The sequence below is a fragment of the Choloepus didactylus genome, chromosome 10, assembly GCF_015220235.1.
Source record: "Choloepus didactylus isolate mChoDid1 chromosome 10, mChoDid1.pri, whole genome shotgun sequence".
NCBI classification, from domain to species: Eukaryota; Metazoa; Chordata; class Mammalia; order Pilosa; family Megalonychidae; genus Choloepus; species Choloepus didactylus.
The window spans coordinates 99444507-99460009 of NC_051316.1; the positions used below are offsets into that span (position 1 = coordinate 99444507).

The 15503-nt window shown below is 39.9% G+C and overlaps 2 protein-coding genes across 2 annotated transcripts; both read right to left on the reverse strand.

The window, feature by feature from the left end:
- Nucleotides 1-5912: 5912 nt before the first annotated feature.
- Nucleotides 5913-6149, reverse strand: LOC119505093 (ADP-ribosylation factor 2-like). The gene has a single exon (XM_037797763.1). It carries the CDS (start codon nucleotides 6147-6149, stop codon nucleotides 5913-5915), a length of 237 nt encoding a protein of 78 aa, XP_037653691.1.
- A 6376-nt stretch (nucleotides 6150-12525) lies between these two features.
- Nucleotides 12526-13455, reverse strand: LOC119505297 (olfactory receptor 1L6-like). Its single transcript, XM_037797976.1, has one exon. It carries the CDS (start codon nucleotides 13453-13455, stop codon nucleotides 12526-12528), a length of 930 nt encoding a protein of 309 aa, XP_037653904.1.
- Between the last annotated feature and the right edge of the window lie 2048 nt (nucleotides 13456-15503).

The window sequence follows — 15503 nt, forward strand, 5'->3', positions numbered from 1 at the left end:
GAGTAAGTGGACTAGGGGTGAATGTACAGAGATATGATGGTCCCATAGAATAGTGCCCACAGCTGTGAGGTGGGGATCCACAGGTGGAGAAGGCTTCAGCAGGTCTGGCTTTGGGGACACCTAGGATCCAGGCAGGGCCAACAGAGATTGGATTCTACCTGTCAGCATCAGGGCAGCTTTAATTGTTTGTCTCCAATTGTCAACCCCCCTTCCTTCGACTCTTTTCTACCAACACCAAATCATTCCTGGATTTTGAAAGTGGGGAAGGAAAAATAGTGTGTGGAGGAGAAGATGGCACCAGGAGTTTAAGCAAAGAAATAAGGGAGGCAGCGTGCTAAGGATCAGATGACCTGGCTTGTAGTCCTGGCCATGCTGAACCTCAGATCTCATCCTTGCAAAAAAAGGATGTCATACAAAAAAGGATACTAGTAATGAGCAACCTGAGGAGGAAATCAAGGAAAAAAATTCCATTTACACTAGAACCAAGTATCTAGGAGTAAATTTAACGAAGGATGTAAAGGACTTGTACACAGATAACTATAAAACATAGCTGAAAGACATTAAAGAAGACTTAAATAAATGGAAGGATATTCCATGTTCATGGATTGGAAGACTAAATATGATTATGATGTCAATGTTACCAAAGCAATTTATAGAGTCAATGGAATCCCAATAAAAATTCCAACAACCTTATTTTCAGAAATGGAAAAGCCAATCATCCTATTTATATGAAAGGGTAAAGGGCCCTGAATAACTAAACTTGAAAAAGAAGTTGGAGGACTCACACTTCCCAATTTTAAAACTTATTACAAAGCCATAGTAATTAAATAGCAGGGTACTGACACAAGAGCAGACATAGAATTTAGAGCTCAGAAATCAACCCTCACATTTGTGGCCATCTGATTTTTGACAAGATGGCAAAGACCACTGAATTGGGAAAGAATGGTCTCTTTAACAAATTGTTCTGGGAAAACTGGATCTCCATATACAAAAAAAGGACTCCAACCTCACACCATATACCAAATGCAACTCAAAAGGAATCAAAGACCTAAATGTAAGCACCGGGACCATAAAATTTCTAGAAGAAAATGTTGGGAAGCACCGTGTGGTAGGCAGTGGTTTAGACTTTACATCCAAAGCGCAGCCACAAAAAGAAAAAATGCATAAATGGGGCCTCCTCAAAATTAAAACCATTTTTTACATCAAAGGACATTTTACATCAAAGGACTTTGTCAAAAAAGTAAAAAGAAAACCTACTCAATGAGAAAAAATATTTGGAAACCGCGTATCTGATAATATCCAGAATGTATAAAGAAATCCTACAACTCAACATTAAATGACAGACAACCCAATTTAAAAATGGGCAAAAGATGTGAGTAGGCATTTTTCCAAAGAGGAGGTACAAATGGCCAAAAAGCACATGAAAAGATGCTCATCATTACTAGCTGTTAGGGAAATGCAAATCTAAACCACAATGAGGTATCATTTCACACCTACTGGAATGGCTACTAGGAAAAAAAACAGTAAGTTAGAAACGAGGTGGAGAAAGAGGAACACTCATACACTGCTGGTGAAAATGTAAAATGGTGTAGCCGCTGTGGAAGACAGTTTGATGGTTCCTGAGAAAGTGAAGTAAGAATTGCCACGTTATCTGGCCATCCTGCTTCTAGCTATATATGCAGAAGAACTGACAGCAGGAATGCAAACAAACATTTGCACACCAATTATTGATAGCGGCATTATTCACAACTGCAAAAAGATGGAAGCAACCATCAGCTGAGGAATGGATAAACAAAAGGTGGTATATAAATACAATGAAATATTATTCAGCTGTAGAAAGGAATGAAGTCCTGATGTATGTGACAACATGGATGAACCTTGAGGACATTATCTGGAGTAAAATAAGCCAGACACAAAAGACCAAATATTTTATGATTTCACTGTTATGAACTAAGTATAATGAGCAAACTCTTGGAGTTAAAATCTAGAGTATAGTTTACCAGGAGATCAGGAGATAGAATGAAGGCAAAGAATGGGGAGCTGATGCTCAATTTGTACAGAGTTTTTAATAAGGTTGATTGTAAATGTTTGGAAATGGATAGTGGTGATGGTAGCACATTATTTTGAGTGTAATCAACAACACTGAACTATATGGGTGAATGTGGTTAAAAGAGGAAACTTTAGGACATATATATTACTGGAATAAAAATTAAAAGATAAAACATAGGGCTGTACAGCATAGTGAACCCTACTGTAGATGATGTACAAGTGTAAGATTGTTCTTTCATAGGTTATAACAAATTTATGATTCTAATACAAGGTAGTTAATAACAGAGTGATATATGGGAGAAATACACCTAATGTATGTAATGGACTCTAGATAGAACTGTTTTAATGATCTTTCATCAACTGTAACAAAAGCAGCTACTCTTAAGAAAATATTACAAGTATAAAAAAAAGTGCTATCATTAATAGTAACATGTTCCACATCAATGCATGGTGGTGGTGGTGGTGGGGTGGTGTACAGGAATCCTGTATTTTATGTATGATTTTTAAAATAAACTCACAATTCTCTAATAACAAAAATGATTTCTCAGTTACTATCCCTCCAGGATTCTAGGACTTGGGTGCAGTGATAGAGTTGAAGATTGTGGCTGCTTACTCAGGAAAGGGATGATGGCTTCCAGGTGCTCATTGGAGGGTCCAGACATCTTCTCCTTAACCTCAGTGGTCCTGGTGATTAGGGGAGAAATGGAGGCTAGGTAGATAGGTGGAGCTCTCCTATCAGGCAAAGAAGGAGGTGTGGGAGGTGGCAGGGTTTGCTAACCCTGGGAATTGTGCACGTCATTTCAGCCACTTCTTTCTTTTCCTTTAGAGGAGTAATCTTTCAATGTAGTCCCAGTCATTGGGAACATGAAGCTTTCTGTCATCCCCAGCTACCATACTGTCCCCTTCAGGTTTCATCAAGTGATAAGGAAGGAATATCTGGAACATAGTGATTGCCTTTCATGTAACCTCACCCCAAGGAGAGAGACAGTCTTTCCATCCAGAATCCCCAGGGAGCTCATTAAAGAGGGAGAGGCTTGGGAGAGGAGTCGGAGACCATGGAAACTCAGGATTCCATGGTGACAAGTTTCTCTAGATTTAAAATAATTAGCAGCTTGTTATCATTGTGATTTTGAAGGAGATTAAGACAGGTCAATAGAGAAGGTTTGGGCCTGGGGCAGTCTCTGGGCTGTTAGGAGAAGTGTGGCACCTGAAAAGGATCCAGGGCTGGGATTGAAGATTCCTGGATTCCACTCCATCAATGAGTGATTGCAACTTTGGGCAAACTCTTTGCCTCTTTAAATTTTAGTGTCCTCATCTATAAGATGCGTTTTGTAGAACCTGTATACCAAAGAGGGCTGTCTGGAGAATTAAATAAGTTCATGGATGAGAATCTGTTCATATAATAATGTTTATTGAATGCTTATGTGCCACTGTATGTGTAGCTCTGCAAGTACAGTGTCCTTGCTTCATAGATGAGGGAATTGAGGCTCAGTCCAATTAAATAACTTGCTCAAAGTCACATAGCTAGGAAGTGCTGGAGTTAGGATTCAAATCCAGGGTTGTCTTGCTCTTAAATTCCACATTTATTCCACATGGTTGTGCAAAGACTACACTGGGAAAGTGTCTCTGACGGGTCCCTCTCACTTTCTTCTCCAAGGTACTAGCTCATCTTTAGATATTCTACAAACCCAACTACTTCCCCAACCGTGGTAATGCTGACCCCATATAGCCAGTCTGCTCCATGAAGGTAGGGTAATGTTTTCTTTTCAGTTCACTGGTGCATCCCCTAGCACCTATCAGAGTCTGGCCCTTAATGGGTCTACATTGTCATTTGTTAAGTTAATAAATGAATGTACCAGGCATAGAATTCCTTTTTAAAATTTTTGAGAGAGTTTTTTTTCCTTCCAAAGCAAGTTCTTTATTGTCCAGCCAATCAACAAATGTTTAATGAGACCCAGCACAGTACGTGGTACATTGTACTAAGCATAATACAACAGTATAAGACACAGACGCTGCCAATTTGAGGCATACAATCTAAATGTTCCTCAGGAATTACTCCATGGTTAAAATCAAACCTGGACTTAGTTGCCATTATTACTGCAATTAATATTGTTTCAAGTCAGTATTTTAAAGAAGAGCACTACACTCCACATTTATCACAGTAAGAAACTTTTTCCTAGAAATATCAACTTTATTGTTATCAATAAATCTTTACTTTTCTTAAAATTCATCCTTCATATTCTCCTCCTCTGTAGTTCGAGTAAAGATTTTTTTAAAAAAGAAATTTAGAAAGGTTGAACAGTGGAAGTGGTTAGAGGTAGCCTACAGTTGTCTGTGTAAAAGAGCTCTAGACTACTGAATGAACTAGCTGAACCCCAGGCCATTTTTATTAATGTTTTGAGGACAATGTAAAGCATTTCCAAAGAGTTCATAAGATATTATTGCCATCCAGAAGAGGGAGTCAGTGCCACAGAGTGATCTACACTAGAGAGGCATTTTTCATAAATTTAGCACCAACTTGGGGGCAATACCAGGGGTTGCCAGAAGTTTTGTCCTCCAGTTAACCTCTTGATTCTCTCACAAACTCTCAGAACTCACAGGTGTGTGATTCTGGAAATAGAAACCAACCAAAACCTTAAGTTGTACAAGATAACTGTACACGGTGATGATCCTATCCCAGGGGTGAACCTCTTGCTTTGAGTGTAGAACATTCAGCACAGAGCAGAGAAGTGGGAGCAGCAGTCTCAGAAGCCTGAAACCTGAGATGGTGATGCAAGGACGCACATGTGCCCCATCACCTCACTTCCTTAGCAGGACCCTCTGCTCGACTGTGGTGCTCTGGTAAAGAGCCTCAGCCTCTTCCAGGTTACTCCTCCAGCAGTCTCCACCCAAGAGAAGCAAATAAGGGAAGGAACCAGCATAGGGAAGGATTGGATAATTTTCTAGTGTTATAGAGTCTTGATACTTTACTTGATTCCTTTAAATAAAGCATGTTAAACCCAGAAGTCTGGGCTAAAATATAACTTAAGGGGAGCATTCAATTCTGAACCTCTTCACACCTGCAGCAAGCAGGTGTCTTTTCTTTTTTGAGGATCATTTGCTTTAAAGCACTGAAAAGAGAGGTGCTAGCTCTGGCAGTGATGGACAAGAATGACATTTTCTTCCTTTTTGAAAAAGGACACCAAAGTCTAAAAGGACTCCAGGTATGCAGAGATACAAGACATAGGACTGCAACAAAGTAAACTCCATCCACACTCCAACTCCCATCCTGCTTCCACCTTGAAGACCCTCTAGCTGTCATGCTCCAGACCTGTAAGCCCTCCAGCCTCCTCCATCAAATGCAAAATGATAAAAGCCATTGAAATGGAGAGTAGCATTTAAAATGTAACACTGGATTTTCTTAAAATGTAACACTGGTTTTCTTATAGCATGTATAAGACATAGTGTGTAAAAGCTGCTCCCACTTCTAGCCACGCACCCACATTTGGCTCCTCACATACACACATGCACACAGAAGACGCCAGCAGATTTTGCCACAGTGCATGGAGAATGAATCACGTCTGGTTTTTGAGCTGGATGGAGAGCCAGTCCAGGCCTTCATAAAACCCAACTCCACTGATGGCACAAGTAGCCTGAATGTACCAGTTTCTCTGGTGCAGGGAATGTAAGCCAAACTTGTCTGTTATCTCAGCTGCATTCATAGCATTGGGAAGATCCTGTTTATTTACAAACACCAGTAAAACTGCATCTCTGAGCTCATCTTCTGCTAACATTCTGGTTAGTTCTTCTCAGGCCTCATTGACCCGTTCTCTGTCATTACTGTCCACCACAAAAATCAGACCTTGGGTGTTCAGTAAATAATGTCACCACAAAGCTCTGATTTTGTCCTGGCCACCAACATGCCAGACTGTGAAGCTGATATTTTTATATTCTACCATCTGTACATTGAACCCTATTGTAGGGATGGCAGACACGAGCTCTCCCAGCTTCAGTTTATACAGGATGGTGGTTTTTCCAGCTGCATCCAAACCCACCATAAGAATCCACATCTCTTTTTTCCCAAATAGACTTTCAAACAGCTTTTCAAAAATGTTCCCCATTGTAACTGAATTCTTTTACCTGTCACCCGCTCCAAGGCTAGCGGCCTTCAGAGAATTTTAAAAGTAATTCCATAATGGAATCAGTTCTTGTTCCTGTGCTATCAAAACAATAATGATATTTATAAGGTGTTTTAAGACTTAAGATAAAGATATACATATGGCCAGAAATAGCAAACAGAGAAACCTAAAGACTCTCCTGTCATGTCTGATTGAAGGCAGCCACTGTATCAATCAGCTTCTTAGAATGAGAAAGCTCAAAAACATCCCGAAAGAGCTTTTTGTCTTTCATTATGTTACTGTTTTGTTTAAAACCTTCAATTCATTCACCCATTCAACACAAAGTTAGATGCTAGAAGTAAGAAAGTCAATCACACCAAGTCCTTATTCTCACAGTCTAATGAGAGGGAAAGAGAGACATGTAATCCTGCAATTACAATATGGAGTGTTCAGTTTTATAAAATAGGAATGTGTAAAAAATTTTCGGTGTACAGAATAAGGACCACTGAATTCATGCTTGAGTGGTACTATGGAGAGAGGGATGATTGAGAAAACCATTTAGACTGGGAATAGTGTTGTAATTCAGCTTGACTCAGAAGAATGACTTTTCACATTCCTTAAAATCATGACTTTACAAATCAAGGCACATTGAATGCTCATCAGTCACATGTTATTTTTTTCACAGTTTCATGCCCTCCCTTACCACCATCAGTTACATGTATCGAGCACATGTAAGGTCCTATGCTTATTGCTTTATTAAGCATCATTACATTCAGTCTTTACAGTAGCACACTGAGGTAGGCTGAAGAAAATAAAAGTTTATTTCTTGATGACACAAAGTCCAATGTGAATGTGGTTTCTGTGCAGGCATTCAGGGACCCAGGATTTCTCCTCCTGGTGATCCCTCCTGTGCCAGTTTGAATATATTATGTTCCCCCAAATGCCATTGTCTTTGATGCAATATTGTGTGGGCTGACATATTAGTGTTAGATTGTAATTCCTTGATTGGGTGTTTCCATGGAGATGCGATGCACCCAACTGTGGGTAATAACTCTGACTGGATGGTTTCCATGAAGGTGTGGCCCTGCCCATTATCTTGGGCCTTGATTGGTTTACTGGAGCACTGTATAAGCTCAGACAGAAGGAGCAAGCTTGCTACAGCCAAGAGGGACACTTTGAAGAATGCACAGAAATTGAGAGAGTAGCTGCAGATGAGAGACAGTTTGAAAATGGCTGTTGAAAGTAGACTGTTGCTCCAGAGAAGCTAAGAGAGGACAAATACCCCAGGAACAACTGAGAGTGATATTTTGAAGAGGAGCTGCGGCCTAGAGAGGGATATCCTGGGAGGAAACCATTTTGAAACCAGAACTTGGAGCAGACATCAGCCACGTGCCTTCCCAGCTAACAGAGGTTTTCTGGACACCATTGGCCATCCTCCAGTGAAGGTACCCAATTGTTGATGGCTTACCTTGGATGCTTATGGCCTTAAGACTATAACTTTGTAACCAGATAAATCTGCTTTATAAAAGCCGATCCATTTCTGGTGTTTTGTGAAAAGGCAGCATTAGCAAACCAGAACACCTCTTCTCATTCTTCAGTGTCTTCTCTATTCAGCTAGTGGTTGGGTAAACAGAGAGAAGACTGCAGGTGGGGAATTTGTGTGGGCCAGACCTGAAAGTGGTGTGCATCCTTTCCACCACATTCTGTAACTCTAAGAAAGGCTGAAAAATATGGACTAGCTGTGATCCCAGGAGGCAGAGACCATGTGTTTTGTGTGTTATTTGAGCAAACCTGAATATATTAAGGGAGGAAGTATGGCTATGCATGTATCTGAGGGAAAAGCATTTCAAACAGAGAGAAGTGCAAATTAAAATTACAGATCTGGAGGTCATAAGTTTCAGTTCAAGGTTTTGACAGGGCTGCATTCCTACTGGAGGCTTCAGGGGAGAATCCATTGCCTTGCCTTTTTCATCTTTTAGAGGCTGCCTATATTCCATGGCTCATGGTCCCTTTTTCCCTTAATTATTCCAACCCTTTGCTTCCATTGTCACATCTCCTACTATTTACTCTGATCTTCCTGCTTCCCTCTTATATAACCTTTAATATATGTGTGTGTGTATATATACATTTGTGATTATATTGGGCCTACCCAGATAATTCATGATAATATCCCATCTTAAGATCCTTAACTTCATGTCATCTGCATCATATATAAGGTAGCATATTCCAGCAATTAGGACCTGGACAACTGTAGGGGGTCATGATCAGCCTGCCACAACCACTATGCAATATTTCCTTCCCACTAAGTTGGCAAAGCCTGTTTTCACTTTCTGCTGTGTTTACTGTGAGATGGATATAGGCCAAAAACCCAGTAATCCTCTGATCTCCATAGCACATTGGCCTGAGTGGTCTACCACAGTGGTATTTGGGTTCCTAGGAATTAGTGTCAGTTAAAAGACATGGTCCAGTAATTTCCTAAAAGTTGGGTATTTCACCTTTCTCAGATTCCTTTTGGGATGGCTAATAGGAATATTTATAGTATACAGTTTTCTTTTGGCTCTAAACTTAGAATTGGCTATGACTGTTCATTGTGATGATTTAAGGCAATCTTTGGTTTACTAGACCTTGAGATTTTTTCTTATATAAATCAAATAAGAATTTAGTACACTACCTATTTCACTTCTGGGGACACCATAATCATTTAGCTATTGCCAAATATCTCTTCAAGTCAGTGGATTCTGATTTCTGCTCCAGCTTTCTTGATTACAGTAACCATACCCACCTTGTCTCTGGCACATCAGTACTCTCCTGCTCTGGGATCCCATCATCTCCGTTGACTTCAGGGAGCCCATTTCAGTGATGGTATCTTTCACTGCCATACTTGTCTACAGAGTACAGAGCCATTCCTAACCAATGTGTTTCTCAAAGCCTTGGTGAAGGGAATGTCCTCCAGACTCCCAGAGGATATAGTTAAGGGCAGTGAGGTGGCACATACAAATATACTCTAGCATTCCTATCTCTAGGTTTCCTGTATAATATACCAAGGAAATTCTTAACTTCACACAATGTTGGTTACCATTGAGTCAAGGTTTCAGTTAACCAGCCAAGAAAAGTGTTAGAGCCACTTTTACCTACTTAAGCAAAGACATTGAATCCAAAATCTCTGGTTAGTACACCCATATTAATAAATTCAGCTCAATCCCAAATCATTTTCCCTCCTCCCTTGTCAAATACCATTAGAATCCATTCCCTTAAATATTCCCCATTTTTTGGCTGATATAATAGGTAACATCTTGGCTTCTGGTTATGTATGGCATCTCTTAGTGCAGAATTGTACTCCCCCCACCCCCCACCATTTCTGCCATGACTCAAGTCTAGTTATGGGTCTGGGGGGTGGTGGCAGTTGGCCTTGAGGAGAATCAGCATTCTTCTGTAAGGTGACTGCTTCAGTAAAAGTTATAATAGCATCTTAGGGCAAAAGAGAGAGAAACTCCTCAGAGAGAGAAGAAAGGACTATGTAGTGGCAAAGGAGGCTAAGTAGTGTTTGGGGCTAACATGTACTCAAATCTACTGTAATATCCTTGTTTTGGTTCTCCAGGAACCATTCTCTCTCTTGCAGTGCCCTAACTTTAATATAGATATAAACATACAAGACATGTTTATATCTTTTTTACTGTAATTCAGCTATGGTGAGATTTCAGTTTTAGTTTTTTAGAAATCTCAACTCTGTAACAAAAGAAATAAGGGATTTTTCCTCCCCAGGGAAATCATAAAATCTTATGGTTTTTCTATCCATTTCCTGAACTGGAAATTTAAAGCATTGAGCTTAGCATGCTCTCTCATTTGTTTCAAAGTTCTCTATTGTACTCTGAAGGGGCCAGTCCACCCCACTCTTACTTTCTACTATAACATTCTATTGCTAAAACTACATGGTCTCCCAGAGACTTTCCTTCCCTTTCAAGGCAACTGCAGTGATTATAACTCTGTTGCACCTGGATACCGTGGCTTAACCGTGGAGTAATCGTGGAGTAACAGTGTCCCATTTTCCACTAGCTATGAGGTCATTACTACTTTCAGATTAAAGCAGATTGTAGAAACAATTCCAGATTCTCATATTTAAGTTCCTGTTTTTTCTAGAACCACTTCTGGCACTGAAAATTGCATCAGTCAGTTAGAGAAACAGATGTTACCCTGTGTTCCTGATATCATGAGTTTCATATGGAGTTTTGGGCTTACAGAATTGTTGGAAGAACAAGAGGAGCAGAGATCAGAGAAGTGGCCGACAGAGGTAAGCGATGTTGACACTGAAGATGTTTGCTTGAAACATCAAGGCAGATGATTTTTAAAAGCTTGTCTGGAAGATGCTTTAGCTTTTGAGAATCTCTGAGAAGCTTCCACCCCCAGTCTTAGTCTGTAGTGGCAAAACAGGTGGTTTCATGAGTTTGTCAGGAAGCTGTTGTAAATCTTTCATCTGTCCATGCATCTGGCTGAATATGTCTCCAGGTAATAATGTCTTCCACTAACTACACTTCTGCATTCCAGACATCATACAAGTACCTTACTTTGGGAAACTCTAATCCAGAACCACAGAGAGAAAGGTATTTTGGGAAATGTAGTTCCCAGAATGGCAGTAAAATTGAGTTGACAGTAGTTGATCTAGCACATTATGTAAATAAAATTATTTAACTTAAAGAATATTAATTGTAATAGAAAGTCAAAGTTAGTAGGACACAATAATTGCTATAAAATATTTACCACATGTTTATTTCTTGGAAATAAATTTTTATAACAGTGTCAATACATATTCTGACATCTAATTTTCTTTAGAAATGGTCACCAGATTTGATAGTCCTTTTTGTGACATTGAAATCTTGAGCAGATTAAATAATATTTTAGAAGTTTGAAATAATCTTAAATTTATAGAGAAACATTGCACTTATGGTACAAAGAACTTTTCCTGAAACATTTAATAGTAAGTTAATAGCCTGATACCCTATCTTCCTCAAACACTTTAGTATGCATTTCCTACACACAAGGACATTCTTCTGCATAACTGCAATACAACCATCAAAATCAGGAAATTAACATTGATAAATTACTACTTATAATCCTTGGATTCCATTCAAGTTTCACTGATTGTCCCAATAATGTCATCATGACCAAAGAAATAGCAAAAGGATCCAGTTCAGAATCATGCATTACATTTAACTCATCTCTTTAGTTTCTTTCAGTCTGGGACAATTCCTTAAACTTTTCCTGACCTTCATAGACTTGACACTTGAAACTACAGGCCAGTTATTTTGTATAATGTCCCTCAATATGGGCTTATCTACTGTTTTCTTAGGATTTGATTCAGGCTTTGCATGTCAGGCAGGAGTATTATATAAGAGAAACTTTGTTTCAGAGGGGATACTTTTTTTTCTCATTGCATTCTATCAGGCATCCTTTCAAGTGACAGATGATTTTTAATTGTCCCATTGCTGATGATATTCATTTTGATTACTTGATTTAAGTTGGTGTTTTCTGGGCTTCGCTTTTATAAAGTTATTTTTTCCCTTTGTAAGTAAGAAATATTTTATGAAGTAGTAGCTTGAAATTATGTAAATACTCAGTTTCTCATTAAAATTTCCATCTACTCATTTACTTATTTAAATATGGGTATCTTATTTTATTCAATGAGTTATAATTTATTACTTCTCTGTCCTTTTGACTTAGTTCTCATTGTTCTTTGAACACTTTCTTGATTCACAGCAATATGCACAGATATTCCAGGCTCTTCTTGTACTTTCTATGCTCCAGTCCTGGAATCAGTTGTTTCTTTACAAATTCATATGTTGTAGATTGGATTATGTACCCTAATTTAGATATGTTCCTAATCTGCTGCCCACCTCACCCTGCATGTGCTTCAGCACCTCATGTTGGATTTCCCCCAAGCATGGACACCTTTCTCATTCCATCTGAGATCTGATTCCCCATGCCGTACTGCACCTTGACATTGTCATCACCTGTCTCATCTGCTTGGCTTTTGATTATCCACACCGGGCTTCTTCCATGCATGGAGGCCTTTTTTCTGATCCCACTAGGTTCTAACATTGTATAACAGACTGAGGAACAGGGGAGAAGTTGGGGCAGCATTTTATAATATATTAAGATATTTATAACCATGACTCATTTTATTTTTATAATAAAGATAACTTCTTATAGCAAGCTCTTCTCTTTTTTTTGCTTATGAGACTGTATTAGTACTTTTCAGGAAGAAGAAGCTGTGATTTATTTGCCTTCTTCACGTATTAAGCATAGTATCTGCAGATGGTAGGCACTTAACATATGATTGTCAAATCAATGATTAAACTCCTAGGGGTAGCAAAATATACATATTCTACTCTGCCCTCCTAGTCAGCTTTCTCAAGGCCTGTTTCATGTCCCTGTTCCTAAGGCTATAGATGAAAGGATTCAGCATGGGGATCACCACAGTATAAATGACAGTAACCACACGGTCCTTTGTCACTGAGTAGGTGGATGATGGGCGAATGTACACCGAGATGGCAGTCCCATAATATAGTGCCACACCTGGGAGGTGGGATCCACAGGTGGAGAAGACCTTGTACCTGCCTTCTCCTGAAGGGACCTTCAGAACGGCATGGGCAATGTAGAAATAAGAGACAATAATGAAGGCAAAGGGACTCAAGATCACAAAGGAGCCTTCTGTGAAGGCCAAAAGCTCGTTGACAGAGGTGTCAGAGCAGGAGAGTATTAGCAGTGGCTGGACATCACAAAAGAAGTGGTGGATGATGTTGGGCCCACAGAAGGAGAGGCGAGCCATGAGAATTGTGTGGGTAAGTGAGTGGAGGTGGGACACCACCCAGGATGCCATCACCAGCAGGAGACAGCGCCTGGGGCTCATGGTTGTGGTATAATGCAGTGGGTTACAGATGGCCATGTAGCGGTCAATGGCCATGGCAGCCAGGAGGAAGCTGTCTGTAATTGCACAGGTCACAAAGAAATACATCTGGGTGAGGCACTGGGCAAAGGGGACATTTTTGCTCTTGCTCACCATGTTTGCCAGCATCGTAGGCACAATGACATTGGTAAAGCAGATGTCCACGAAAGATAGGTTGGAAAGGAAGAAGTACATGGGAGTGTGGAGACGGGTTTCTCTCTGGAGGGCTGAAATGATCACTGACTTGCCAACCACATTGACCAAGTACATGGCCAGGAAGATTGCAAAGAGCCACACCTGCTGTTTGGGGTCACTGCTTAGTCCCAGAAGGAGGAATTCATTGATGTGGCTTTGGTTTCCCTGTGGCATTGCTGATCTGCAAGTAGAAAATATCAAGAAACATTAGGTGTGTCACCTGTTTTGGGGTCACTAGTTGTTAGAACTTTCTATGAGTGACTGGTATGGTTGACAAGAGTATGGGTTTTGATGTCACACAGGACTGGCTTCCCATTCTGGTCTTGTCACTGTTTTACACTGTGAGAATGAAATTACTTCACCTCCTGAACTTTCATATTGCTCATCTATAAAAACAGGAATCATGAAATTCACCTCAGACTCTTCTGTTTTGTGCAGGATATCTCTCTTTTTTAGTTTCCTAGTTATGGATGTCAGAAGATCTTAACTTCTTCTCTAGAAAACATACATACATACATACACACATACATACATATACATATGCTGGCGATGATATTCCTAGCTCCAACCTCTTTGGGAAAAATTTGTGGAATGGATTTGGGACTTTGTGTAAGCAACACTCAGATCAGAAAGGCCATGGATCTGGAATGTCTACAGTCTCCCAGAATACAGAACTGTGTGGCATGGGGGAAGAACAGCTTCTGGGAGAGGGAGTACATGAGGACTTCCCTCTGATTTGGTTGGTTTAGTTGAACTTTTTTGTTTCATGAGGAGAATGGCATTAAGCAAGTCCTGACAGAAGTAACAGGTGCACATCTTGACAGTAGATTGGAGTCTCATGAGGTGCAGGGTGGTCATCTAGTCACAAGGACTATATAAAAGGTGCAGGTACGCTGAAAGAATTGGATAGCAAAGTGCTGGCCTTCAGGAACTGGACTCTTGTCCTAGAAATGTGTACAGAGGGACAAGATCCAGAGAGCACAAAGCAGTCTCAGTAAGGAACAGACTGTGGCTCTGCTGAGCAATCTCCCAAGGCAGGGACTCAGTTGTAAAGGGATAAGATCAGAAATAATTACCTGTCCTTGGCCCAGGAGCAGATCCTGGCTATCAGCCAGAGTGACTTGATGCTGAGCCCACTGTGTTCCTGGATTTGGGCTTCCTAATGTCCATATTGCCTCCAGGCAGGATGAGTTCCAGAGCAGAAAGCAGGGAGTAGCTTGCACATGTCTGTCAAGTGGCCCAGAGAAAGGGTGAAGAAAGGTTGTAAGGAAAGTAAGTGACAAGTCCACACCTAGGGAAACCTGAATACCAATTTTTCATTTTTTTTTTTTCTGGTATTCAAAGTACTTTAATGAAATTGTTTGAATTGCTGGGGAGAATCCATAGTATTTTTGCCCTCTAGGAACTTTCCTAAGCAGCATAGGTTCCTAAAGCATCACTTTTATCCCCAAAGTGCTTGAAGCTTTGGACCAAAGTGGTTTGTCCCTGTAGGAAGGGCACATGAGACATGATTGACATGGAAAAGGCCCAGGATATAGTTCTGGAAGGGCAGGGAACCTGTCTGGCTGTTCAACATCACATACCTAGTTCACCATTGTATCTTTGTGACAGGTGCCTCAGAGAGTATTTACCATGTGCTAGGCACTGTATGATGATTTAATCTTCATAATTACTCTATCACTATACAGATGAGGAAAATGTGTTATTACAGAGATGGTCAAGAACTTGCTCAAGATTATATAACTAGTAAGTAGCAATAATTAAAATCTAATTTGTTTGGCTTCTTAGTCTCTGTCTTAACCATTATACTGTATTACCTCTCTGCCTATTAGATATTTGCTAACAGAATAAACCCAGAAATGACAACTTTTACAACATCTTGAATGACTGGGGGATTATATGAGTGGCAGGAATCAGATTCTTAGGATCAGGAGAATTAGTGAAAAGAGACCAGGATTTGGGTTCTAGTTCCTGTTTAATGACTTACAAGGGAAACTTTGCTTCCTTCTTGGAAGGTCTTTGTGCCCCTTTTATTTTTCTCATGGAAAAAGGAGGGACATACAGTACAATTTTCATCAGAATGTGTGCACGTCAAGTGAATGAACATGTCTGAAAAGTGCTTTGTAAGTGAACAGATGCTGTATAAATACCAATTACAACAATAATATAGAATATAAACAATATAATAAGGTAAAAGTAACAGTACTCAATTAATATATAGT